The sequence below is a fragment of the Pelobates fuscus genome, chromosome 4, assembly GCF_036172605.1.
Source record: "Pelobates fuscus isolate aPelFus1 chromosome 4, aPelFus1.pri, whole genome shotgun sequence".
NCBI lineage: Eukaryota > Metazoa > Chordata > Amphibia > Anura > Pelobatidae > Pelobates > Pelobates fuscus.
In genome coordinates this window covers 78,675,456-78,703,207 of record NC_086320.1, presented here as the reverse complement: position 1 = coordinate 78,703,207, position 27,752 = coordinate 78,675,456, and the positions used below count along the sequence as shown (strand labels likewise).

Genomic DNA, 27,752 nt, shown 5'->3' with positions numbered 1-27,752 from the left:
TTTTTGTTAGATTTTTTTTGAATAATCAGGTTTAATCTAATTCCCTATAGAATATATATATATTTTTTTTTAATTCTTTATTTTTGTAGTGCGTATAGTGGTCACAAGCATACACATGGTACCCCAACGGCAGTCCATATGCTGATTTCAAGACAATAGTTACAATGTGGGGTATAGAGACAATGCACTCTTTTTGATATTATGTAAAGATAACAAGCTAATGGTGTCGCTTAATGGTATAACATTGCGTTTAAGTGAACTAGTTGCACATCAAACTGTAGTTATATTGCAATATAGAATATTTAAACATTTTCTTTTTTTGCCTGATCGAAGAGGTTCCTATTCTGTATAATACATCTAGATACCCTGTATCCTCTTTCGAAGTCATTATATCTGAATATTGCATTCCATTATAGAATCAATTGTTTGTTGCAGTATCACAATGAGGCCACCTTGTAAGTTGCAATTGTCATTCTAGAATACAAGTTAACCCTTGATATTCAATGCCTTGATTTATTGGCTTCCCTTTTAAATCTCATCTCGCCTTACGATTGCCTATTCTTTACTTGTACACTTTATTTTAAAAAATATATATATTTTTTGTACTAAAGAAAGTATTACAAGTTCAGCAAGAATCGGTACGGTACGCAGACCGTTAATGGTTGTATAACAAGTACAAGACATGAGACATTATTATGAATTGAGATAACGGCATAATACATAGAAGCGTGACAAGTTAAGTACGGTAACATAATAAGTTCGAGAGCTGAGATTTGTGGAGGATTGGGATGCTCAGATTCGACACATGAGATGTAAGCCCTGGGTATTTCCCATGGGTTGGCTTTGCGTTCGGTGGTAGTACATTAGGGAGAGTTGGCTAAGTAGTCAAGACATGGTTGCCAGCTGTGGATGTAGGCAGGGTACGAGTGTGTGCGGGTAGAGTGAATTTCGTCTAAGACCCTGTAGTATTCAACCTTGGCTACCCATTCTCTGATATTCGGTGGGTTGTGGTGTTTCCAGTTTGCGGGGATTAGTGCGTTCGCTGCTGTGAGTAAGGGACAGAGCAACCTGCGTTGTGTGGGAGGTATGTAGGGTGGGAATTGATGAAAAAAAAAAAAAAAAAATGGCAGTCTTAGGTGACAGCGTGAGTTGCGTATTCGAGATTAGGTTAATGAGTCGGAATATTTTGTTCCAATAGGACTGTATTGTGTCACATAACCACCAAATGTGGCCTGTGTTACCTTCTAGGTGGTTACATCTCCAGCAGGCGGCCTTCGTGAGTGGGAAGAATTTGTGTAGTTTGGTTGGGGTATAGTGCCATATGGTCACCCTCTTATAGTTGGTTTCGTGGATCAAAGTGCTTATGGAGGTGTGGAAGATGCTATCAAAAATCTGCTTGACCTCTGTTTCTGTGTATGTGATGTTGAGTTCCTCTGCCCATTGGTAGCGTGGGTGTGTCGGGGTGGTGTCTATGAGTATAATCTGGTAGAAAGTAGAGATTAGTTTGACAGAAGATGTGTGTCTAGTGCACAGTGTTTCAAAAAGGGTGTGGCTCCTGATCCCTTGTATTTGTTTGTGAAAAGCGTTGTACACTTTATTTGTGCAGTGTGTCGTGTTTATTTATTTTTTGTGTGTTTAATAAAAAAAACACTGTTTTGTTACTATTAGGAATGATATAACATTAGTGGTCATTTTCTGGAGTCTGCCCCCTAATGGTGCTTGCCTCCATTGGTTTCTTCTGACATACTAGTTTGTTTTTGTTTTTATGGTTTTTAACTCTGGCCTAAGGGGAAGCAACAATGTTGTAGTGCGTTCAATGAGGGAGTGTACCTGCAACCTAATTTTTTTTAATGCTGAACAATGCTAAAAAATATAAGTTAAGGTGCCTGTCTCCCCACCACATCGCCAGCACTTGGGGGTAGACCCAGGATATATGTGTGCAAGGCGTTGGGGTGTAAGACACCACCTTATCCACAGCTTATAAGCTGATTCTATGTGGTCTAAGCAATGGGTGGCCCTTTGTACCCCAACCATTGCCGCATGCCATATAGTTGGTTCCAACTCACATTTAATTTAACAGGTCGGTTAATTGTCAGTAACTTTTTGTAGCATAAGGACAAAGGTTTTGTTAAGATTCCCATTCCAAGACATAATTTGTCAAAATCCTGAAGCTTATTTACCTCCACTCCTACTAATTTGTCCTTCTCTAAAATCTGTTTTATACGAAGGTATGTGAACTATTCTTTATTTGGTAATGCAGACAAAATCTGCAAATTGACGAATCCCTTCTTTCCCTATTAACTGTATTACTCTTTTTATACCCCTTTGACTCCAATTCGTTAGAGACAGGACATGTGTGCGGTATTGCAAGCTCTGCATAATGGCATACATGCCTATCGGTAGCGATATCAGTTTTGTAACCTATTTGCGCCATAATGATAGTGACAATTTTGTTGTAGCCAAAATTATGACTTTACGTGGATAATGTTGTTTCGGGACTCAAAGTAGACTGGTTATTAATTGTGGGGCACTTATTGCTTGTTCTGATAAATACCATTGGGGAGGGGAGATAGGTGTGGCACCTGCTCTGGCTGTCTGCGACAGGATAGATGCCAAATAATACTTTGCCACATTTGGAACACTCACGCCTCCATCCTTCATGGCAGTGCAAGTACTGGTCAAGGAAGCCCTCGGGGGCTTGCGTTGCCATATATGTGCATTTATCGTCTGTTGGCATTTCTTTAAATGCGCTATAGGGATTTCAATCGGTAATGTTCAAAAATTGTGGTAACACAAGCATTTTCAATGTCTTAATCCGTCCTAACCACAACGTCCTAGTCCCACACCAACCCTCTAAAATTTGGAGTATTTTAGTCTGTAGTTTGTAATGGCTTTACTTCAGAATAATATGATTTGTAAAAGACAAGTGTGTCCCTAAATAAGCTATAGTGTCTTTTCTCCTTTCAACCCCCCTTCCTAACAATGAAGAGACTCTTATCCCATAAACCAATACCCCGTGGGTGGCTTTATCACGGTTTAATTAACCTGGCTATGTGCACGAATCAGCAGACTCCTAGTCCCATTTTGGCTCTTCCCAAGAGAGTGATTGAAAGCAAATATGTGTCCGGGAGTGTGTATATACTGCATGCAAACATTGGACAACATTCATATCAGGCAGCTGGAACTGACCATACCAGCTGCCTGATTAACTGCCCTGAGAGGCTGGCTTGAAGCTGCCAGTTTGACTTATTTAACTTCTGATGACCGTGAATGCGGGGTGCACTAAAGTTGTCTTGATGCACCTTTAAGACCTCAGTGGAAAAATGACAATCACTGTTAACAGTTAGAGGAAAATTTATTTTCCGGTTTTTATATCCAGGCAGCCGAGGTACACAACACACAGCAGTATATTTGGCAGTAATGGTTATATTAAGATGTTTGTGTGACCTACATGAGTTTGTATGGCATTCATTGCTGGAAGACATTTAGAATTATGTACCACCAAAAACCACATATTTTTCGAAAAGATTCCTGGCTTGCCTTCTATAGCAAAATTAATATCAGATTTTCTTTAAAATTTGGTACTCTTCCCTCAATGCTTTTACCGGAGATATAGTGTGTGCCACTTTGTTTTGGATTTTACATTTGGTAATAATTTCCAGGCAATTTAAGAAATCCATGGTGTCTCACAAAGCGGTTTTGTTTGATCTGTCAGTTTTGAATGTTTTAATGTTATATATTTGATATTTTATTGTTTATTTTTGTAAACCTCATCACGTGCAGCACCCACCTTGCATCTGCATTCATGACAATGTTCCCTGGTATACATATATGTTTGTTCTGTATGCTTACTTTCTTTATGTTCAATATGTTTGTTACACAACATTCACTTTGGACTTGGACAAGCAGCCACCCTTACACGATGTCTGCACCATGTGTGCCTCAGAAATTGTGGTTTAAAACCCGCACAGAGTGTATCTTTACTTTTCCACAATACTGCATGCAAAAAAAAACTCATATCTAAACAAATCACAGGAATCCGTAAAACGGATTGTGATTTGATATATTGTTTTAGATAGTCGCCAGTTTTTGCAGTTTTAATATATTTTCACCTACCTTTTCCGTTTGAAGTCTTTTTTTTTCACATTCTTAACACAAAATGCACACAATCTACTCTTTGTAGTAATTTGCTCTAATTTTCAAAAAAAATGTAACGCATAGTTTTCACTTTGTTAAAGCTTTAAAAATAAATAAATTAATAATAATCAAGAGGTAGGTATTGACAATGGACAAAATGAAATGTATTTAAAAAAAAAAAGTTACACCTTGCGGTGACCAGTAAATGTGATAACCCTTTAATAAATGATGAATATGTGCTAGAAGTAAAGACAAAAGCGTCCGGGGGCACACTCTCTTTTTCCTAATCCCATACCCCTCATCCTCGGTGTCCAATCTGTGTCTATGTACAGCTGCTCTGCTCAACTGTTCCCATAGGACTGAGGATGTTACAGATCAGCTCGGCTTTAAGGTTCTTGCTTAGCTTGTTTCATGGTTTATGTAACGGCCGTGTTAATCAGTGGCACTGAACGGGTGCAGTAGTTTCTGTTAAGTGGGCAGCGGAATGGTCTGATACTCTGAAGAGAAGCTTTTTTATGAACTTGGCACTTTTATAATGTGAATGTAAAGACCGCTGCTAGTATCAGATAAGTTCAGCTTATCCTCTGCCCTCCTAGGGCTGCTTTAAATGCCACACGCTCCCCTTTTGCTGTTCTGCCCCTTGCATTTGTTTACATTTTGTATGTTCTTACCATAGACGGTAGGGGATAAGGGTCTCCAAATTGATAGCAATGTATTTATAGGTGCTAAAAGTGAAGGCATGAGGTTAAAGAAACCATGTTTGCAGGGACTGTTTACAAAACTAAATTCATGTTCTTGGTGACCTGCAAGACCTAGAGTAAAAATTAAAACTGCATTCCCTTAATCCTTGGGAGGAGGGAATTCCACCATAGATGTTAAATAGAGCACACCTGGGGAATTGCATGGGGGCTCAACACAATGTAATACGATATAATGTGTAATGGTAAATACTGTATACAGGACCGATTGTATATCTTGGAACGGTAAGATGCCGCTATTGTGCTAGCCACTAAATGTTCTATGTTAATTCATTTACTAGTGTATGAATGCATTCTGTTGTATGTCCATGATGCTGACTCTGTTAATCAATAAACAATAATTGTCACATTTAAATAACAATTAACAATAAACTGCATTTTCTAGTTCACATGGCTTAAGATGAGACCATAAAGTAGTCATCCGACTGAGACTTGAGTTAAAGCATAAAAATACTTTCCTTTACACTAAACCACTACTAGGAAAACTCCTAATCGATAAATGAGACATGCACTATTTTTGCTTTGGTCAATTCCTCTTATGCCATCATGTCTTACGACATATCTTAGTTTCTTCACGTATAATCCCCTCTCTACCTGTCCCATTTTAAAGCTGTCTCTTTTGGTGTTTGTCTTGAGATGTGGTCTGGCTCAATGATGTTTTGTTGGGGTGCTTACTGGGTACAGCTGCCACAGGCCATTCCAATCAGATGAACCAAATATTTGTATTAAATCTTTTTCTAACGTTATGATTTTATTTTTTATTGTGCATGACTTCAGTATTTGGCTCTTCAATGATAACCGTAAAATTCATTGTAATCCTCAAAGAAACAAACAAAAAAAACTAGGGAATTATATTTATTGAGTTAAGATACAGATTGTTGACCGATCAAGCAGCTGTAATTGACAGGTTCTATACCTATAAAAACCATCTCTTAATGGGATATGTTTTCCAGAGCAAGTTTAGTTCTACTGCCTATTCAGGTGGGTTCTAGCAAAACCCAATGCATGATGTCCGAAAAATTAGTGGGTGAGACGTTAAAACTTTTGCAGGTTGGTGTATGGGCATTGCTGCTTCTTTAAGCTTAGATTTTGAGTATAGTTGTATTTTTCTGATCTGTGCCATGTTTTCACAGGAAGTATAACCCCAACAGTTGAATTAAATGGTCTTGCCATGAAGAGAGGAGAACCAGCTATCTACAGACCATTGGATCCAAAACCACTTCCGAACCACCGGACAAATTATAATTATCGGGGAATGTACAATCAGAGGTTTGCATTATTCCCATCATCCTCTTCTATTGGTATTTTAGATGCATAGTTTTGCTCCTATGGTAAGGGACATCTAAAAATCCGTACAGATTTGTCTCACCCATAACCAGTAGTGAGCTGTGCGAAATGTATTACAAACCGTGTATAATAGAATTACACATACTAATACAAATTTTATAAAGAACCCTACCAGTTTAACCCCTTAAGGACACATGACGTGTGACATGTCATGATTCCCTTTTATTCCAGAAGTTTGGTCCTTAAGGGGTTAAAACCAGTAAATCTACAATTTGCATACAAACAGGGTTATTTACAAAAGTGAGAAATACTGGAAATGGAATTTTAAATTCAAGACCAGAATAGTAGAATTGAAAAATGGCTGCATTGGAGAACTTTCCCAATTTGACTTCTGTTCCCTAAAATGGGAAATTCACTTTAAATCCCCAACACAGTATGGCCATTTGGTGGAACTGAATCCCTATATTTTTAGCTGAGAGAGGTGATTTTAAGTAGCCTTTTAAAATGTAAAGCTATTTGTATGTGTGTGCTGTTCCTTAATCTGTATTATGACCTGTTTTGGAATAGGATGCTAACATTTTGTTATCAATGTCCCTAAAGGAACACTATAGTGTTATGAATACAAACTTGTATTCCTAAAACTATAGTTCTAACAGGGCTATATATGGCCCCTCTGTCTGTCTGTAAAGTAAAAGGTGATTTTACTCGCCTTTTTTCAGCGTCGCGTGGTTCTCCTTGCGGCCGGCTCCACCCCCTTGGCTGAGATCATAAAACTTGATGATCTCGACCAATCCAATGCTTTCCCATAGGAAAGCATTGGAAGGCCATTTCACATGCGCGGCAAAGCACTGTGCCAATCAGCATGTCCTCATAAAGTTGCACTGAATCAATGCATCTCTATGACAAAGTCTGGAGATGCTGAACGCCAGAGCTACACACTGTGCAGCACTCAGCCAGGAAGCACCTCTAGTGGCCGTCTGAGTGACAGGCACTAGAGGTGTTCCTAAGAAGTAATGTAAACACTGCCTTTTGTCTGAAAAGATAGTGTTTACATTAAAATGCCTGCAGAGACTCATTACATACAAACGAACAACTAAGCTTTAGTTATTTCTGGTGACTATAGTGTCCCTATAAGGGGTTAAACACTAAGCTTAAAACCATTACAAATAATCCAGTGCACTACATTGCTTTAAAAGGGAATACATAAACACACCACTTGGTGTCGATAGACTGTAATTCAATAAAAGTCTGGCTAGACTCATGTAAAGACAAATAAATGCAATACATGGCAAAAACAGCTGCAACATATACTGTAATCAGGACAGTCTCCTAAAACCTGTTTGGAAAGCTGCTTTCTCATTGGTGGAGCTTAGATTTTTTGCGAGTGATCCAATAAATATGTTGTAGTCCTTATTTATCACACAGGTGACCTATATCATTCCCATGGATTTGTGAACATGGATTAGAAAGAATAAAAGTACTTTATTTTAATGCAGCAAAATAGTGTCCTCGGTTTGAAGAGATAAATAACAATTACTGAGGAGATCTGTGTTTGCCAGTAGGAAGTCTCTCCTCCAAAACCGCTCAGTCCAGGACCACAGAATTCACAAGTATCTTGCTGTAAAAGTAATTTGTGTGTAGACTGAGATGGGCAAGTGACCTATTACCTGTACAAAGGTGGGGTTTTATTAATTGTCAAAATTTCCTTTCCACAATGGACTTGTCCCAACTGTGTAACATCACCGGGTCCAGGAATATTATAAAATGGAATCCATTCACTGATCCGACCCGTTTGAGAAATCTTTCTCTTTTTCACAAACGCAACACCGTTATAGTTTTACATATCAAAATCCTGGTCATAAGCACTATGCTGGCCTACCAACACTGTGCCGTGTCCTAAAAAAAACACAACTTCAGTATTTTGATATCAGGGGTGCAGTCGCTCCAAAGGGTACAGCAATTTACTATTTACAATTTACTAGTTACTTTCGTAGCAGCTTAATAGAGCACGTTTTTTTTTTTTTTTTGTAGTTCTTAATTTCTCCACTAGGGGCTGCTGTATCCATTACTATTAACTGGAATGATTTAAAAAAAAAAAAAAAAAAAAACATTTTTTGGGTGTGTTATATGTGTCTGACACAGGGATTTCTTTGGTGCTACTCTAGTATTTAATGTCGCTTTTTCTACCATTGGGAGACCAAAATAATGGACCCCCAACTTAATACATATTTCAAGCGGGTACACTAGTGATTGCCACTGATATGGAGTGGAACATTGCAAGCTGTAAGAACTTGCCAAACCTCTTTAATATTAATGTAACAAAATAACAAAAGTTTAGCTCAGAGAATATGAAGAAGAAAATGCAAAAAAAACTAAATTAAATCGAAATTAAACCATTAATATTAAATTAATATTACATTAAATATATGATAAAAACAATTATGCGAAGGATAAATACAATATTGTATTTTCTGTAGATTTGTGGGCAAAGCATTTTATTATGACGCAAAGTTGTTTTTTTTTTGTGCATGACGTTGGTTTCTTATCCATCATCCTCCCCATAGCCCCACATAGTGTATTCTCTTTAGAAGAGATATAACATGCTGTCGGTATATTGAATTGTCCTTCAAATAGGGTGTCTTTGGGCAGGTGGGAATTTGTGGATGACGTATGGCATTTTATTTCCTTCCAGGTTCATAATGTTAGCTGCCAAATAAGTCTGCTAGGTTTCCATAATCTACACATAATTTTCAAGCAAACAAATGGAGAAAAAATTAATTCTAAGCATCTGTGCCAAGTCAATGAAGATTACAGCTTGCTGTATAAACATTCACAGCTAATAAGCTCCAGTGTGTGTGTGTGTGTGTGTGTGTATGTGTGTGTGTGTATGTGTGTGTGTGTGTGTATATATATATATATATATATATATATATATATGTGTGTGTGTGTGTGTGTGTGTGTGTGTATATATATGTATGTATGTATGTATGTATGTGTATATATATATATATATATATATATATATATATATATAGTGTGTGTGTAATATTTAATCTAGCTTTGGCTCCAACATCAATTTAAAGAAATCAATTTACCCCAGTAAATATAATATAAAAAAAGAGTTTGTGTACATTTTGTTCCTAAAATTCAATAAAAATCTAATTTGTTTCTGTTTTATATGCAATAAGATTATTGCTGTGATTTTTATTTAATTTGGTTTTAATTCACAATTCTGCACCTAAATTAATAAAAACACATTAATCAATTTTTATGAGCTGATCTATGTTATTCCTTTTAAAAGGTTACTCCAACCAATAACCGTGTTTTAATAAAGATTAAAGGACACTATAGTCTCCAGAACAACTACATCCTAATGCAGTTGTTCTGGTGTCTATATCCTGTCCCTTCAGGCATTCAGGGAAAAGGCAATGTTTACATTACAGCCTAGGGACACCTCTAGTGGCAATCAGAGACTGCAATCAGAGGTGCTTACTGGGTAACGTTCAGCGTCTCCACACTCTGCATGGAGGCACTGAATTTTCCTCTTAGCGATGCAGAGTCCTATGGGAAAACATTGGATTGGCTCAGATCATCAAGTATGATGACAGCCAAGGGGGCGGAGCATTGCCAGCGGTAAATCACCTTTTTAACCAGAGGTAAGGGGGTGCTGGGGTACTAAATTCTGTATTCTGTATTCTGTTTTCCTGACACTCTAATGTTTCTTTAAGAGAATACTCACCAAGTTCTCTCTGCAGTTCTCCCGTGACGTGGACAAGGGGCCTTGCTACTATTTTATGAACAGATTTAACATTAGCAGCCCAGAGTACTCTAATGGTGCTTCTTTGGCTGTATGTCCATTTATTGTCTCTATATGTGCAGCATTTCTTACAGTGATGCTGCGTATACAAGCACTGAAATGATCATGGAGCTTGGGGTATCTTTAATTACTAATGGTATTTATATAGCACCAGCATATTGCAAGGCTTTTACAGATTTAAGCAAGAGATGACCCTGTTTAAACACGCTTAAAGGAAAGTATCATGATTTTATTTCAGCACTAATTTCTAATAAACTAGTATTTTATATATGCTATATAAATATAATGTTATACGTGTGTAAATACATGCCCTGTGTACTTATCTATCGTGTTTATACTAGAGGGGTGTCCTCTTTGATTGTTCCCTTCCTTACAGACATTCATTAACTAGTCCTCAGAGTGATGGATTGTATTGATGACCAAATTGCAGTAAGATAATGTTTGTTAGTTTTACGTAGCAGACAGAGATAAGATTGGAGCTTTGTGAGTAATCAAGCATACTACAGCCAAAGACCGTTTTTTAATGATTGACAATTTTTAGAACGAAGTTATATTTACTCATAAGCTGCTATCCAGGTTTAAAAAAAATAGTCAAACGAGTTTGTACTTTTAATGTTTGTTACGAAGAAGCGTAAGTTAACTTTGAGGTTGTTACCCACTTATTAGTGGCAACAATACTCTCAGGCTACAATAGAATTCAGTCCCGAAGAAAGTAAATATGTAGTTTAAAAGCTGGGTTTCAAACACACAAACTACCCGTGTTTCATAAGTTAACCTGTTGGAACGGAACAGGACTGCACTGGTAAATGCCTAAACCTTGGGCTGTTAATATGACAGAGAATTTCTCCAGTTTTATTTTAATTTCACTTTAAATTCACTCTAGAGTGAATAATCGTGTGTTAAAGCTTTCGTTGACACTGTAACCCTGATTAGCCTCACATGTATGAGTGTGGTAAAAAGCCAAAGGCAAGAGGGTTTTTCTGGGAGAGTTCATAGGCATCTTGGAGGTTACCCAACAGGTAACCTATAATTAAACTTTCACATCGCAGATTGGGCGCAAAGATTACGTAGGTCTTTTTGACTGTTATGACTTGCGTTTTAAGAAGTTGGAAGCAAAAGATCGTTGGTAATAAATTATTGGTCAAATAGCTTGTTGGACATTGGGAACTATGTGCTAAGCCACATACGTTTAACCTGTGACGATGCAGTATTACAAAGCATTGTAATCACGGCTCCCTTGAATGCAGTTCCATTATAGCGTTGCTATGGCTAAACTTGCTATTTAAAAGCCAACATTCTTAAAGTGAATTCTAGTGAACCGTTCATATGATTCCAACCCAAACACATTTTTATGACGCTCATCTCCTTTTTTTTCTGTGGCTTGATTTCACATCTAAAATGCAGCTAAAATCCTTGATCTTTTTTTTGGTTGGCTCAAGACAACTTTATATATTTTTTTTCTTACTTTGATAATTGTTTCTGCTTTGATCTCTGCCTATGGTTCATTCCTTAAATGTACTGGATATTGCCCAGAACATTGTGATGGTGATAATTTTCTGTTACATTTTGCTCCACACAAGCTAAAACTGAAATGTGATGGATTGGTTTACTCAAGCTTGTAAAATAGACAGCCATAAAGATATACTTAAAGATATCCAGCTCCAAGCCTCTGCTGTAGACATTCTTTCCCCTGACTTTTTGGAAGAAGATCAGTCATGAACAGTATAAAGTGCTAAAATCTTACGAAGAACTGTCTGGAGAAAATGATGCAAAAATTGTTAAGTTTTAGAGGAAGGAAAGCAGCTGGTGACTGAGATAGTTAAAAGAACACTAAAGAGGGAATACAAAACTGTATCCCTAACGATATAGTATGCCCTTGGTCTGCCCCCCAGCATGAAAGGGTAAAACAGCCTTAATTCCAGAGCCAAGGTTCCTCTGTGTTGGCCTGGTCTTCTCCTCCCATGATGTCACGCCGATACAGGTCCCAACACCCCAAAGGAAAGCATTGAATCAATGCTTTACTATGGGGATTTTAAAGATGCTGGACAGCCTCATGCTAAGCGTGAAGACGTGCAATGTAGTTTAACGGAGTTAAAATCCAGGCCGCAATGTCCCGACTGATTCCTCTCTTGCAACTGTCATTAGTCTAATACTATCCTTAACTTTTGTGTCACTTTACCCCACTCGCTCCATCATGTAAGCTCATTGAGCAGGGCCCTTAACCCTTCTGTTCCTGTGTGTCCAACTCAACTCATCTGGTTACAACTACACGTTTGTTCGTCCACCCACTGTAAAGCGCTGCGGAATTTGTTGGCGCTATATAAATAATAACATAATAATAATAATTCTGAAACTCCAATGTTTTTCATTGCAGGGGTGAAAAGGTAGGGGACAGGCACACTTTAGCCAGATCATCTTTAAAATCCCCATAGTAAAGCATTGATTCAATGCTTTCCTTTGGGGTGTTGGGACCTGTATCGGCGTGACATCATGGGAGGACGGCCGCGAGACCGGCAAGATTTACACAGGGGAGCAGAAGGGAGCTACTGGGAAGGTAAGTAAGAGCTTGCTGCGGGCCCTCCAGGACCCTGGTATGTATTATCGGCAATATCGGTATCTTTATTGGCAGATATCGATATATTGCCGAAAATAACGAATATCCGTAGCGCTGTACATTGGGTGGTCTAACAGACACGTAATTGTAACCAGACAAATGGACGCACAGGAACAGAGGGGGTGAGGGCTGCTCAATGAGCTTACATGCTAGATGGAATGGGGAATAGTGACACAAAAGGTATAAGTAGGAGGTATGAAATGGGTTGCTAGAAAAGTAATCACTGAGAACTTAGGTTATTTTTGACAGTTGCACAAGAGGAATTATTGAGGGGGTGTTGGGGCGGGGGGGGGGGCAGGGAATGAAAACCCGCTAACAGTTTAAATGATATGCTGTCCTGAAGAAGTGTGTTTTCAAAGATTTTTTTGAAAGAGTGGAGACTGGGTGAAAGTCTAACGGAGAAAAGAAGGGAGTTCCACAGAAAAAGTGCAGCCCTGGAGAAGTCTTGGAGCATCAGATGTGGGAGTACGGACAGAGGATAGACGTAGGTCTTCGCTAGAGCTCAGGGGCCTCAACGGGACATATGTGTGTATCAGGGAGGATAGGTAGCTTGAAATGTTTACTGGGATATGTAATGCCTGGGTGATTTCTCTGCTCTGTAATGTCTCTGAGATAATTATGCACACAACAGCATTTGGCGAGAAGGGCCATACCAGCACAATCACATTTGGGTATTACTAAAGTAGTTCTGTATGCATGCATATACTGCAGGGGTTAATCTACTTTACATTGTACAAGGTAGGACATGTAAATTTAAAATAAATAGTGAGATTTTATTTAGCAACTAAATTTTAGTTGGTAATTCAGTTACACAGAAATCTCCCATGGGACCGTTCTGCTATTAAAACTATCTGCAGGTGCCCCATGACATTTCCCATGGATCCAAATTGATTTGGAAAAGTTATGCTATTATTTGTAAGTCTCCTTAGAATAATCTTACTGTATTGGCACTGCCATCACCAATGCATTGTTTAGAAATAATATCCCCATGGTAGGGCATTCTAGCTTCATGCTTACCTCATCAGCATCGCAGTGGTATTCTTTTCACAAAGCATGGGATTATGCTTACTTTCTGAATAATCACAGCAACTACTGTGTATGTGCTGTATTTCCTAATAACGAGATAAGAACTGAATGTTGGTGGACTTCTCTTGCTCTTTCCATTTACTCAATTCTGGCATATATTCTGTTTTAAAGAGGAACTGATTAAAAAGTGAGATGAGTGACTGTTTTTGCAGTAATATGGATTTATTTATTTTTTTATTTCTGGGAATCTTTAAGAGTGTGTATTTCTAAAGATGGTGGGACAATGGTCAATGGATAATCAGAATAATTATTTGTCAAATATTCTATGTGCAGTTTCCATTTTCTGGAAATAAAGTGTTTTTTTTAAATCCTATAAAGATTTGTATGCTTTTCCCCCACAAATAAGAGCCAGCTTGCTCTTCTAGTTTACTTTTGAAATCTCAGATGATATTTTGATCTCCAAGAGAACCTTATGAAAATTATACAAACCCCATCCTATTGATACTTCCATGGAATACTATTTAGGGTATCTGCTATCCTTTCTGTTCTACGTTTTGTCCTCTTAATTCCATGTCTCCCACCCACCAAACTGACAGAGCTTTTTGTTTGGAGTTCTGCATGACAACTTGAGTAAGTAGGTGTCATTTAAAGAGCAGTACCAAGCAACTTTGTTATGGTCGTGGTGGGTAGTCTCTGTGCTCATTTGACGAGACTTTAAAAAGGTCGTAGCTAGCATTGGTTGCCCTAAAGTCCATGCGGACATGATAGGTTTTAGATCTTAAGCAGCCATATGACTTTATTAAATTCTTCATCAGGGTTATTCACCAAATTTAGTGCCAAAATATCAGAATTATAAGGATTCTCTTATTTTCTACCTTGAATTACCAACAATTCTCACTTTAGTGACTAACCCCGTTTTTGAGAAATGTGGAAAATAGATTGCCTCCTGGCTTGTAAAACAAAGTAATATACATTACTAATAAATAGTAAATTCTGCAACGCAGATATTTTAAATATTAAAAAAAACAAAAGAACTCTCATTCAAATCTCACCAAACTGTCAAACATGTTAATAATCTCTACCCAAAAAAAGGCTGTGAAGGCTTGATTCATTGCAAATGTTTATACAGCACATTCCTGAGATGTTATCTGCTTTGCTTTATACCTGGTTTATCTTACATTAAAAAAAAAAAAAGACACACTAATTTAATAATTTTTAATCCTTTTGAAGTAGTGTGGGGAGTAAGGAACGTGGTATTCTAAATAGTTTGTTCATGGGAATGCTTTGGACCTGACTTGTTTTTGTATCTGACAATACCCCGAAAAGTTTGTTTTTCAGGTTTGAACGACATAAGGTCAAGAGAACAGTTCATATTGAGGTTTTGATTAAAGTGACAGGTTTAAAAAAGAACCGTAATTAATGGCAGACATCTGCAATAAGTCGAGATGAGACAAGGATAATAGGAATGATCGGCATAAATGGTTAGAGAATGGAAGACTTTTTGGTTTAGCTATTTTTTTTTTTCTTTAACTGTAACTCATTTTAGAATACATTTGGACCATAAATAAAAGGGGTTATAATGTTGTATTTCTTTTTTCTTTTTCTTCTTGCATGGTTTGCTTTGAGAATTAATATCATTTAACCATGGAATGCAGTGAGCGTATATTGGTAGTGTATATCAGGTAACTGGTATGACACAGGTTCAGTGGAGGTTGGAGGACCACTTCATCTTTGTTAGCGAATAAATTCAGAGAGCAAGGCAGTAGAGTCCATATGTGGATATTTTGTGTTCGGAGAAATTTAGTTTTTTCCCTAACATGTCTACTGAAAAAGGTAGTCCGGTTGTGTATAAGAATTGTAGTCTATTATAGTGTTAGTCCTTAATTATAGGTATTGGAATTCTATATATTAAAAAGCATTTTACAAATATACATTTTAACATGACATTTTATAACCTCATATTTATGAATCCCGCCTCATAGCCAGTAACTCTGAAAGATTTAATTTCGATATCATTCTCAGAATGTTCTGCTGTCTGTCTATCATAAAATGTGTGTATGATATTAAGAGGTACCAAGAGACATCTTCATTACAACTACTGGAAAAATATACTGAAAATAAGCCTCCTAGCACTATAAGTATCAAAAATGAATCAAAATATAAAATAGCTACTGCTTACTCTGTAGGATGCCCACTACCTATAATAAAATAGAATACAAATATAAGTTAAGCTGTGCTTAAGATATAATACACACAAGCTTACAGCACACATACATGACTCATACAAGTCATTCCATAAGACATGGGACCTTTGGACACCAACGGCACATGAACATACCAGTACGCACCACGCCACTAAGGACCACCTGCCCATATATCTTCCCAAAACCTCTTTCAAGACAGCCGAACCAGAGCCCCCTGACAATGACCGGACACATCAACAAAGCCGACTCCGAAGAACAGGCCAACAAGCGGCCCAAGACCAGGAATGTATGAAATCTTAATCCGTAGTCCTTTTTTTCCCTCTTCTTCTCCTCTCCCCTCTTTTTTCCATCCCTAGCTCAGCATTTCCTACTAATGCTACCCGGGTAACACCCCTTTCCCCCCCACTTTGGGATGGTGGGGGATGGAGAGGGGTGGTTGGGTGCGCAGGGGCGGCAACCATGCCCACACACCCCCTCCCCCTCTTATGACCCCTCTCGGGGATGGTGATCGGTAAACAATACCCACAACGGGACATTGTAGCAAACTTAAGCTCCAACTGGACCATACCAAAACCCACACAACCAGAAACACAGTATAAACCTGCAGGGGGAACACAACAGACATGAACCCCAAGCACAACTGCCTTACCTGAGGTCTAGAATGTAAACCACCAGTGGCCCTGTACCTTTATCTCACTAGTACTACAAACTGTGCATTGTCATGTGATGTATGACTTCTTCTTTCTGTAAACCCCAAAACCCTTTTAAATAAAGAATTTATATATAAAAAAATATATATATAATACACACAAAAAAGCAAGGATAATAATAACTAAATTCTCAGCAGCAAAACGGTAGAAAAAAATACTTAAGTAGAAAATCTAATAAGTAAAAATGTCACAATCTGTACATAGATAACACGCAGTCCATATGTAATGTCAGTGGGATGTCCAATTTTCATTAACCACTGTTTCTGTCCATAGATGGTTCACACATTAGGAGTTCTGCCCATATAGTCACTGATCTGAAATGTACCTTGCAAATATTAGATCCAATTGGCAATAGGCAAATTCATCATGTGTGAACCATCTTTGAACAGAACCAGTTACAGAATTTGGACATTCCACTGAGATTATATATGGACTATGTTTTATATGTGTACAGAATGTGACATATTTTTACTTATTAGATTTTTTGTTTGTTTTTTTGCAGTTTAACTGCTGATAATGTAGTTATTATTTCCCTTGCTATCCTTGCTGAAATAAAATAATCTTTTTTTTTTTTTTTTTGGGGGGGGGGAGGGATTTTTTTGTTTGTTTGTTTATTGCTATTCACAAAACTCAACCTTTTAGAATTCCAGCTGATCAGAAAGTTGGAATAACTTTGTATGTCTTTAGGTACTTTACATTGTTCGTGTCTGTGTGTTTAAATTTTGTGTGTGTGCAGTCTATACAGATATTTTGTTAATCAAGTTATCTAAAGCAGTTGCTCTCTGGTGTTTGGCCGAGGTGTTGTGTAATGTGATACATTGCGGGCTCATCCTTTTAACTTTGTTTCATGTGTAGACATCAATCGTGGATCCAATTTTCTTTCATGGCGTTGCCCTATTATTGCGGCAATATTTTACCATGGCTCATTGCCATTGGGCTAGATTTATGACTTAGAAAAAAAAAAAAAACCTTCTGAACTGTATACGCATTGAATGTCTAAACATCTGTTTGTAATTAAATGTTTGTTCTCTGGTTACATAATGGCAAAATAACCTGTTCCAATGACCTCTGCTGCTGAAGTAAGGGCCAAACCTACCGTACAGGTCACGTCAGTGATATTCATTGTGTTTTCTGCCTGTTGCTGTATGTGTGCCTTTTAATGTATATTTAGTTTTGTGTGTTCGACATGTTATTTGAAGTATATTTCAAAATGACTGCAACAACATTGTTCTAATGTTGATTTTTATCTGAGCCGCGCAGGGAACAGTTTTGTATGTGTGGTCGCCGCACACATGTAGGTCCAGGAGGCTGTCTTTCGCAGTGTGAACAGGATTTGTTTCTCAGACTCTACAAGTACGTGAACGGCTGGATAAAACAACAACAACAAAAAACGGATTCCCCAAGTATATAAGAGGCATAAGGGCAGTGAAGTCGAGGTGCTAGAAAATAACGTTTGGCGTGACAACATAGCACCATAACCACTGCAATAATCTGAATAGCAAATGGTACTTGGAGGGTGCATTTAATTTTACAAATGTTTAATGTGAATGGTCGTTATAGCAGTTACATTAATAATGGCTCTTGTCCTTACAGAGTGGGGTACATCAATGTGCCTGCAGTTATAGCCCAGCATCATTTGATTATGGTGGTACAATGCTGTGAAAGCTATAAAAACTATGGACTGAGAATTAACGAGGTTACAGTCAATAGCATCTTGAGCAAATTGTGTTTTTAAAAAGAATGTAGTATGCCATTGAAGCATTTCTCTAATGACACTCTTAATGTTAAAGCACTTTTTTTGTTTTAGAAAATCTAAATGTATACTCTAATTGCTTTAGTTGGATGTCTTTTTTTTTTTTTTTTTTTTTTTTTTTTTTTTTTTTTTAGCGTTCAGAAAGTATACCATGGTACACATAAACTAATAGGGCATTATTTGGTCAGTAATATTATTCATGTAACATACATAACATTCCAATACAGCTATTTCCAACAGAGCATTATCTTAACAATTTTTTGAAAATGTTCAAATCAAACCTGGCAATAAGGAAGAGATGTGGACACAACTCTATCATGTAGATATTTAAAGCGACTCTGTCACCTTCTCGTGGTCTTTGGATATTGTGCAAATTACATTGTGATGATGGCATTACCCCTTGTTGTGTGGTGGCTGTGGGGTGCCAGAGAATGTAGGTTTTACTTATCTGAACCTATGTCTCGTGGACACTGCCATCTTGATCGGGGCCTCCTCTTCAGTACCTGTAGGTTCGTCTGCCACCAGCTCATATCAGTACTGTACTCTAGCACAGTGCTAACAAAACCCTGATGTCTATGGTGAATTCTGAAAGCCCCCATAGACTAAGCCTTTTTTCTAGTGACGTCTGGGGGTTGACCGCAGTAGCTCAACCATTTTGTCAAGCGCAGGAAAAAATACATAAGACAAAGTAGTCCCTTTAAATTTCAGTGAAAGTTGTTCAGTAGTTGGCTATCCAGTTGTGTTGTAACAACAAATTCGTATTCGTCATCAATTGAAAAAAGGAAAGTGTCTTTAATGGTAGAGCATCATAGGAGTTGTAATTCTGCAACACATGGAAGCTGTGTGTTTTCTACTGATCTGTAGAATATCTTGTTCCTAAATGAGTATAAAGTTGCAGTTTCACATCAAGTGGAATTACATTTGCTATGATAATGACAAGACATTGTGAAGACTTTCACATCCATAAAGTGAATCCATAAATCCTGGAACCCATCTCTTTAATGTTATGTAAGGCCATCCAGTGCTTGACAAATGCAGGACACTAGGGAGCCATAGCTTCTAATTTTCTTACTTAGAATTCTTTTGGTATGTCTCTCATGCCTCATAGAAAATCTTGTTTGAGCCTGAATGTCATAAAGAATTATTATTATTTTAATTTCCCAACTAGCTGATTTGTATGCAGTGCTTTGTATTTTCTGCTTGCACACAGTGTCTTTCTTCTTCATTTAGTTCTTTCTTTAATTCAATTTTTTCGTTAATTGCTTTACAGTTTCCCCATATCATTTATACTTGTTGTTTTCTTCTATTTCTGCTACCATTTTTACGGCTTTTTTTGGTTTTGATTTTTCCTTTCTTTAGTTTGTAGTTAACCAAAAAGTAACGAAACGGCAGGCATGAAGCCCCCAGATTCTTTATAAAAAAAATAAAATAAAAAAAATAACAATTATAAACGGTCAGCTTGGTGGGTCCTATCTTAGAAATAGAGGTGTGGGAATTTTCACACCGTTTCTGTATTCTTATACTGGCTTACAGACTAAAGGTTTTTGGCCTCTTTTTTAAACTTTTCCAACTGTTTGGACTCCATGGATGGATTTCCAGAGTTAATGGAGTCACATGCAGTTATATGGCTCATAGTGGGCACTTACTGCTCTCAGTTGCCAATAACCTTCCCTCTTTCTTGTTCTTTTATATGTTTGAGTTATGGTTATCCTTCCTGTTTAAATAATGTTATTTTCTTTTTTTCACATTATGGAAATTTTTGAAAAACATGGAATCCATGTCATAGAAAACAAAAAAACAGTCCTAAGACTGAAAATACGGCTAATGAGGTCCCCTCTCTGTGTGTTGCGCTTGGCTAAAGTAAAATATAGTGTTGAGACTTATCCTGTCTTGATTGGAGCATTGAGGCACGTACGTTCAAAGGCTTAGGCCTGTAAATGCGTGTTTGTGGAAATGAAGGGCCTGCTGCAAATCTTCTGAGATTGAATATAGCCAACATATTTAAAAGTTAGTTTATAAGTTTCCCATTCCACCCCTTCTCATCCATTTTTAGAACCCTTTGATAAAGTAGTTTGGACAATTGAAAACCCTTAGTCTCCTTAAACATCTTGCATATTGAGATGTTTTGAGTTGTAGTGTGATATAATTGTGTTGGCTCATAAATTGGATGACCATCAACAAAGTTCCATCAATCAGTAGTGCTTTTCTATCCTAGCGTTTGTTATGCAATGGTTTGAGTTTTGCAAAGCTACAAAGAATGGACATAGGATTTATTTTTTTGTTTCATTAACTAAACATCTAATGAGAGAATAAACCAAAATGTGGAAATCTTGAAAAGCCCATTTAGTTTAGTGGCAATTTTTTTTCTTCTACAGTTTATTTTTTTTAATTTCTTAGTGGAACTTTGTGCTAATTTTCATGTCATTTTAGAGATTACAAGCAAAATACCGAGCCTACTGCAATGCTGGTTATTATCCGAGCTGGTTAAACTATGTTAAAAGGATTTAAGATTCCACCTATTTATGCTATGATTATGATTCCGTTTTTGTTCAGTACAGCTAGCAACGTTCAGAAGTGCGTAATATGGCTGCAATTGGAGTGTATGACATACAAAATTCTTTTTATAGATTTGACTGGAAACTACTTTTCTGAGAAGTAATGGCCTTCACCTACTCATGCATTCCTCATATATTGTAGGATTCTGGTTTGGTAGGTAGTTTCATATGTTTCTGGACTCCTGCCGTACCAAATGACTAAGCTGCAGGCTAATTCCTTTCTAGAAAAGGGTGCCAGTTTGCTGCCCCATGAAAACTTGGGTAAATGCTTCATCTAAATTAAATTGTTATGGTACCAGGAGGCCCCTGTACGCACTCTTCCCTTCAGGGGTTTTCAAATGGTTCACAAAACTGACCTGAAAAAAGTAAGTTTAATTTCAAGCCAGTTTTGTGAATGGGGAGTCGCTGATTGGCTGAGGTCGTCAGCTGACCTCGTCAGCTGACCATACTCAGCCACTCAGCGGCGCTGCTGCCCCGCGGCATCCTGCGCTTCCAGAAAAAGGATTTCAGAAGCCGGATGCCATCTGGGGGTAAGTTGAGATTGGCGCTGGAGACTCACTTTGTCGTTATACCGTTCAAGAACCCCTGAAGGCAAGAGTGCGCCTGGGGGTCTCTTGGCGCAATAACAACTTAAATTAGATGAAGCTGTTTTTATGTTGCTCGGAGTGTCCCTTCAAATCTTGTGTCCAATTCATCTTATTCTTGTTGATGCTTGATTTAAAAATTTAATTGTTTTGGGAATATATGTTTGTATTCCTAACGATGTAGTGTTCCTTTAAAGGGAACCTTTCGTCCTGAAAATAACACGTTTATTTTATAGAGATTATAGGTTACCTTCTATCTACACGCTCCATTGCTAGTTAAACACTTTATTTAAAGGAATACTATAGTGTCAGGAATACAAACATGTATTCCTGACCTTATAGTTCTAAATACGTTGTTTAGGCCACCGGCCCCTACCTGCCCCCTTTAAAACATTTTAAAACTCACCTTATTTCTAGCACCGTGTTGGTCTTGTCGCGGCCCTCCTTGTCTGAGATCATCATCAAAGTTGATGATCCCAGCCAATCCAATGCTTTTCAATAGGAAATCTTTAGCAAGCTATTGCGCACGAGCAGCAAAATGTCATGCTGCTTCAATCAGCATCTCTTAAATTAATGCATCTCTATGAGGAACATTCAACACATCCACGCAGAGCGTGGAGACGCTGAATGTCAGTGCGGCACACTACTGCACAAAAACCTGCAATGAGATGAAGTGGTGTGATTGACTATAGTGTCCCTTTGAGTATGTGTAGAGTCTGCATCAGACCTAAAATAAGTTACAATCACCTGGTTTTGGGATGTAATATATTTGAGTGAAGATAGATGACGTTTTCTTGCTGCCTTGATTCTCTCTTATTGGGGTCACAGTAGATAATCTGCTGTGATATGTATGCTAAACAGTGGTTCTTAAATTGGTTCTCAGAGATCAGAGTCCTGAATTTAGGGGCTTACAATTCTGTAAAGATAAATGGAAGCTTGACATTTGGTCAAGGAGCAGTGTCTTGAGAGCAACTGTATTAGGGCAAAAAGTGTTTGCTCCTATCAAAATCGAATTGTTTTTTTTTCTGGTAACCTTGAGAAAATGCATAATGGCTGGGTAATCGTAAACCACCGTTTCTTCTTACCAAGAGGTAATATGGCATATACATCGGAAGTTCCAAACATTTCCCTAGTTGCCTTGTTGCCCCCCCAACTTTGCTTCTTTGAGTAATTTAAAATGATCATCTCTGACATTTTGGTTAAAAGTAAAGTCAATTATAGCTCAACAATTATAATTAATAATGAAATCTGGTACAATTCAGTTCTTTATTTGTTTATTGTCGGTTATTATGGTTCCCATAAAAAAAAAGTCATATAAGTATTATCACAAGACTGACATATTTATGGCTTACTTAGAAAATACTCCTTAGTTGGACCCCTATTAGCTGTTTATGTTGTTTTGTCTTCTATTATCGGATCTTAAGAGGAAGCCATCATTCTTTCCACAAATTGCCTTCCTAAGCTGCCATGCCAGTCTCTTATGTACCGAGTAAAATCCAGCAGGACTGAAGTCGAAGCATCTTTAAAAAAATAGCCATGTTAGTCATAGTAGAATTTAAGTTGTTTGTTTAAAATACCGCCTTTGCAAAGCTGTGTTTTCTGGTGTTGCTAAGCTTCACCCACTTAACCAGTTTGCTGACGTACAGCATTAAAAGATGCATCTATTTGTAGTGATGAAAGCAATTGCGTTGTGGGTTCTAGACCGTTTCTCTCTTTTTTTTTTTTCTTTATTTAAAAAAAAAAAAAAAAATCTTTCTTTTTTTCAAAATCACTATATACCTTCTCCAAGTGATCTGGTTCTCTTTATTAAACAGTTAGGAAGTACAATTGGTAGAACAGAAAAATGGCCCAGAGAGGTCTTTGACCATACGTCTTGATAAGGACCCTAAAAAAGTAATGTGGTAGCGCTACTGACTCGTTCGGTTTTGAATATTAGCTGTTCGAAAAGCTGTCATCATCATCATCATCATCATAGCAATTACAGTTCTCTTGATTTCAGATTTCCATATGTTATTGCATTAAAGGGGATATTCACAAAAAAATGGGTTATTTTTAAAATAAACACTGGGCCATTTTTAAAATGCAATGTATGTTTGAAAGATGTTCAAAGAACAAGATGTATGTGTATAATTGTGTTCTTCACCTGGTTTGCTCTCGTGATCTTCAGCATGTAAACACACTAAACGGTTCAGTACATTAACTTTAGCTTGTTAGTCTAGCATTGCAGAACCTCCAGCTAATGTGCACAATATAAAGAAAACGAGCTTGAAGCCAGGATTGCAGTGGTTGAGTATAGAAAATTAAAGACAAATGCTATAGATCGTGCCAACTGATTGCGTGCAAATCTGAAAGCAACTACTTAAAAAGGGACTCGAGGTACCAAAACAATTTCATCTACATGTAGTTGTTATGGTGTCAGATGGACCATGGAGGCACTCTTACTTCAAGGGCTAGCTCCTGGCTGAGATGGATCAGCTGGCAATGCTAAGCCTTGTACTTCCTGCTTTCTGTCTGAAGAAGTGAATGAAGGAAATGACGCTCGGAAGAGACCAGATTACAGTGGGGCAGGGCAGAATTGGCACCTTAATCACTACAGCGCACTGTAGGGACTATGGTGCTTGGAGTTCTTCTGTAAGACAGAAGGGGGGGGGGGGGAGATTTTTATTTTTGTATTTATATTTTTATTAATTATGATTTCATTGTTTGTTTTTTATTCATTATGTATAAAATGTGGCATTGATTTCACCCTGTATTTCTATACTTAAGATTCTAGTTGACCTCGAGTTATACAAGTAAGTAGGGATCACTAGAATCACTGTGCCGTCCCATAGTATGGCATTGTAGAGTCTTACGCACCTGGACCTAATTGAATTGAGCCAAAGGCCAACTTCAGATAGGTGTAACATCAAATATGTTCTTTTGCTGGCAATTTCACTAGCATAATGGATCCATTACATTTTCGATTATTAAAAAATGATTTATGGTGTTATTAAAAAAGTAATCCACATAGCCCTGTAGAAGACCCCTGTTTTTCCCCCCTTTAGCAGAAAATAATAAATAATAAAAAAAAAACCCACAAAATTATTGTTGGGATGCTAAGTATATTACAGGCTCACATACTGTGGGACTCTCAACAAGACATCTAGAACATTATTATTATTTTATTATTAAAACAGAGCCATCAGATTCCGTAGCACTGTACAATGGGTGCACTAACGTACAGGAACAGAGAGGTGGAGAGCCCTGCTCAATGGGCTTACATTCTAGAGGTAGTGGGGTATAGTGACACAAAGGGTAAAAGTAGGGGTATGAAGTAGGTTATTAGAAAAGTATTCACTGAGGGCTTAGTAGGTAATTTTTGACAGTTGCAGGAGAGGAGTCATGGGCGTGGGGGATAAAAACCTGCTAATAGTTTAATTGATATGTTTTCTTGAAGTGAGTTTTCAATGATTTTTTGAATGAGTGGAGACTGGGTGAAAGTCTTACGGAGAAAGGAAGGGAGTTTCACAGAAGAGGTGCAGCCCTGGAAAAGTCTTGGAGGCGAGCGTTAGAGGTGGGAGTACGGACAGAGGATATACGCAGGTCTTTGGCAGAGCGTAGGGGCCTCGACGGGACATACTTGTGTATTAGGGAGGATAGGTAGGTTGCTTCATATTCCTTAATGGAATTTAGTATTAGATACCGGATGGCAGCTATACTTGTTGATAAATGGAGAGCACAGTGATGCAAAACCTTATTTTTTAAAGGCTGCATTCAATACAACACATTGGCAAACCAAAGCACTTTGTTAGAGGCTATCACTTTAAATGTTCTTAACAAAAATCAGTATAGAGCACCAAGACTCCCAACAGCCCTGGATTAGGCAGGGCAGTTGTGACAACCTGGGATTTGTTCCTCCTTCTTGTACACCAGGAATATATCCACAGCAAACACAGCGCAAGCACCTCGTTAGACATGCATCTCGTTAGACTGCGCTAAGTGCTCTCTGGAATTCAGAATGGTCTGCCATTCTATCTTCAGTTTTATATCTTCCAAAGGTGGGAGGTATGCTAAGTACTACTTATTAACCAGCTGTAGTACAGTTAACGTCATTATGTGTGGTAGATAGTACTGCTTGACGATTTCCACATTTTGGCAGTCTTGGGAAGTTACAAATAAACATTGTTTGGAAGCATATGATGACATCAGCCAATGTGCACATGCATGTTTCAGAGTTGAGCTAATGAGCTCCAAGCTTACAACTGTGCACGGACGAGATAATGCTTGCCTTTGGACAGCATAATGACTCTTAAAGTCCCCTGTGCCCATAACCTTTAATCGTTATTCAATTGCAAAACATGCTGTACATGTGTTAAACTACAATAAGCATAAGAAAATAGTCGCATTTTAAAATGCTAACTCAAGGTGAAAATACGTTTTCTTCAAATGGTGCTACTTTATTAGTTAACTATTTCCAATTTAAATAATTTTGAGTCTTTATGAATGAATCGGATTTAGTATAGAAAAAATGTTTTCATTAGTATGAAAAAAAATCAAAGAAAAGAAAAATCCATACTAAATTGCAATGACATCACATTGCATTGCCCTGGGACCAGGCCAGTCCCGATCAACAATTGCTTTATATTTAAAGCAAAGACAGTTTATCAAACTATGTCAGAGTTCACTGAAAGAAATGTGAAACAGGAGAACAGAATTAAATATAAAAGATAAGGCTAAGGCTGGCTTCCAAGTTAATGAAGAGATCAAGTTTGATAAGATCTGAACAATAGACAGACAGGAAATAACTGAGAAATTATCTTAAAAACTGGGGACTATCTGTGGTCTGTTCAAATGCTAGAATTGAAATTTGAAAAAAAAAAAAAACATTTTTATTTTTTTATTCAAATACTTTGGAACGTCATAACTTTCAATTACTTTTTTTCAGGAACAAGAAGAAATGATTTTACTTTTATTCCTTTAGCCATCAATGTGGTTTGTTGTAGGTGATAGAAGAAGTACATTTTAACAAACATTTTTGGCTTAACTTTATGTTGTAGCTCTCGTGGTTTGGATCTCATGAATTCCACATACTGCCAGCAAGAAGTTTCAAAGCTTATATCATGCAGAAACCCTAAGTTCTTGCAAACCAATTGCAGTCCTGGAGTTACTTCTTAAGATTACTTCCTAAAAGGAACTCTGTACTCACCAGAACAACTACAGATTAATGTAGTTCTGGCATTTATAGTATGTCCCTGCTGGCTTTTTACTGTAAACACTGACTTTTCCCCAAAAAGGCAGTCTTTACATTGCTGCCTAGGGACACCTCCAGTTTCAATCACTCAGACGACCACTAGAGGTGCTTCCAGGGTCAGTGCTGCACACTGTTCAGCACTGACATTCAACGTCTCCACGCTGTGCATGGAGGTGCTGAACTCTCCCCATAGAGATGCATTGATTAACCCCTTAAGGACACATGACATGTGTGACATGTCATGATTCCCTTTTATTCCAGAAGTTTGGTCCTTAAGGGGTTAAATGCATCTCTATGAGGAGATGCAGATTGGTGCAGAGCAGCGTTTTGTTGTGCATGCACAATAGCCTCTCAATGCTTTTCTATGGGAAAGCATCGGATTGACTGGAGATTATCAAATCTGATTATCTCAGCCAAGGCGGCTGGGCCAGCACCGGCAGGCCAGTGCGACGCTGGAATAAAGGTAAGTTTATTACTTTTTTGAGAGGGTAAAGGGGGGCCGACCACCTAAACTATACATGTTTGTGTTCCTGACCCTATAGTGTTCTTTTAAGGTGAACGGAACCTGTAAACACTTACCTTGGTGAGTTCTCTTCTGCTTCCCTTTTTAGATGAATTCTTTGGGACAAGTGGGATTTTTAAATACATTTTACTACAAGTCTGTATATCTGCTTGGAAAACTGCCAGCACAAGGAATTGATGAATTTTGGGATTATCCTAGCCTTGGTAAAAGTATAATCTAATAGTCTCTTATGTCCTTTATTGATGAACTGGATTTTTAAAAGAGGATCCCAAAAATTGCACCATCTGATAAAGGGAAATATCATATTTTTTACCAGTTGATGACAAAATCCAGGCTTTGACGAAGGGATGCCACTACCTCTGTTTTCTTAAAGGGAAACTCCAGTGCCAGGAAAACGATCCGTTTTCCTGGCACTGGAGGGTCCCTCTCCCTCCCACCCCCCAATCCCCAGTTGCAGAAGGGGTGAAAACCCCTTCAGTGACTTACCAGAGGCAGCGACAAGTCCCACGTCGCTGCTTCCACCTCCCCCACCGCTCCTCTTTCTGCTTACGTCG

At 37.9% G+C, this 27,752-nt stretch overlaps 1 protein-coding gene across 5 annotated transcripts in view; it reads left to right on the top strand.

Annotated features, from left to right (window-relative positions):
- Positions 1-27,752, top strand: part of STAU2 (staufen double-stranded RNA binding protein 2) — a 277,794-nt gene that overhangs the window by 32,345 nt on the left and 217,697 nt on the right. For all 5 annotated transcript variants that reach the window (XM_063451321.1, XM_063451318.1, XM_063451320.1 and 2 more), the window contains exon 5: positions 6,029-6,164. In XM_063451321.1, the coding sequence (XP_063307391.1) occupies positions 6,029-6,164 (136 nt within the window). The remainder of the gene's footprint in view (positions 1-6,028; positions 6,165-27,752) is intronic.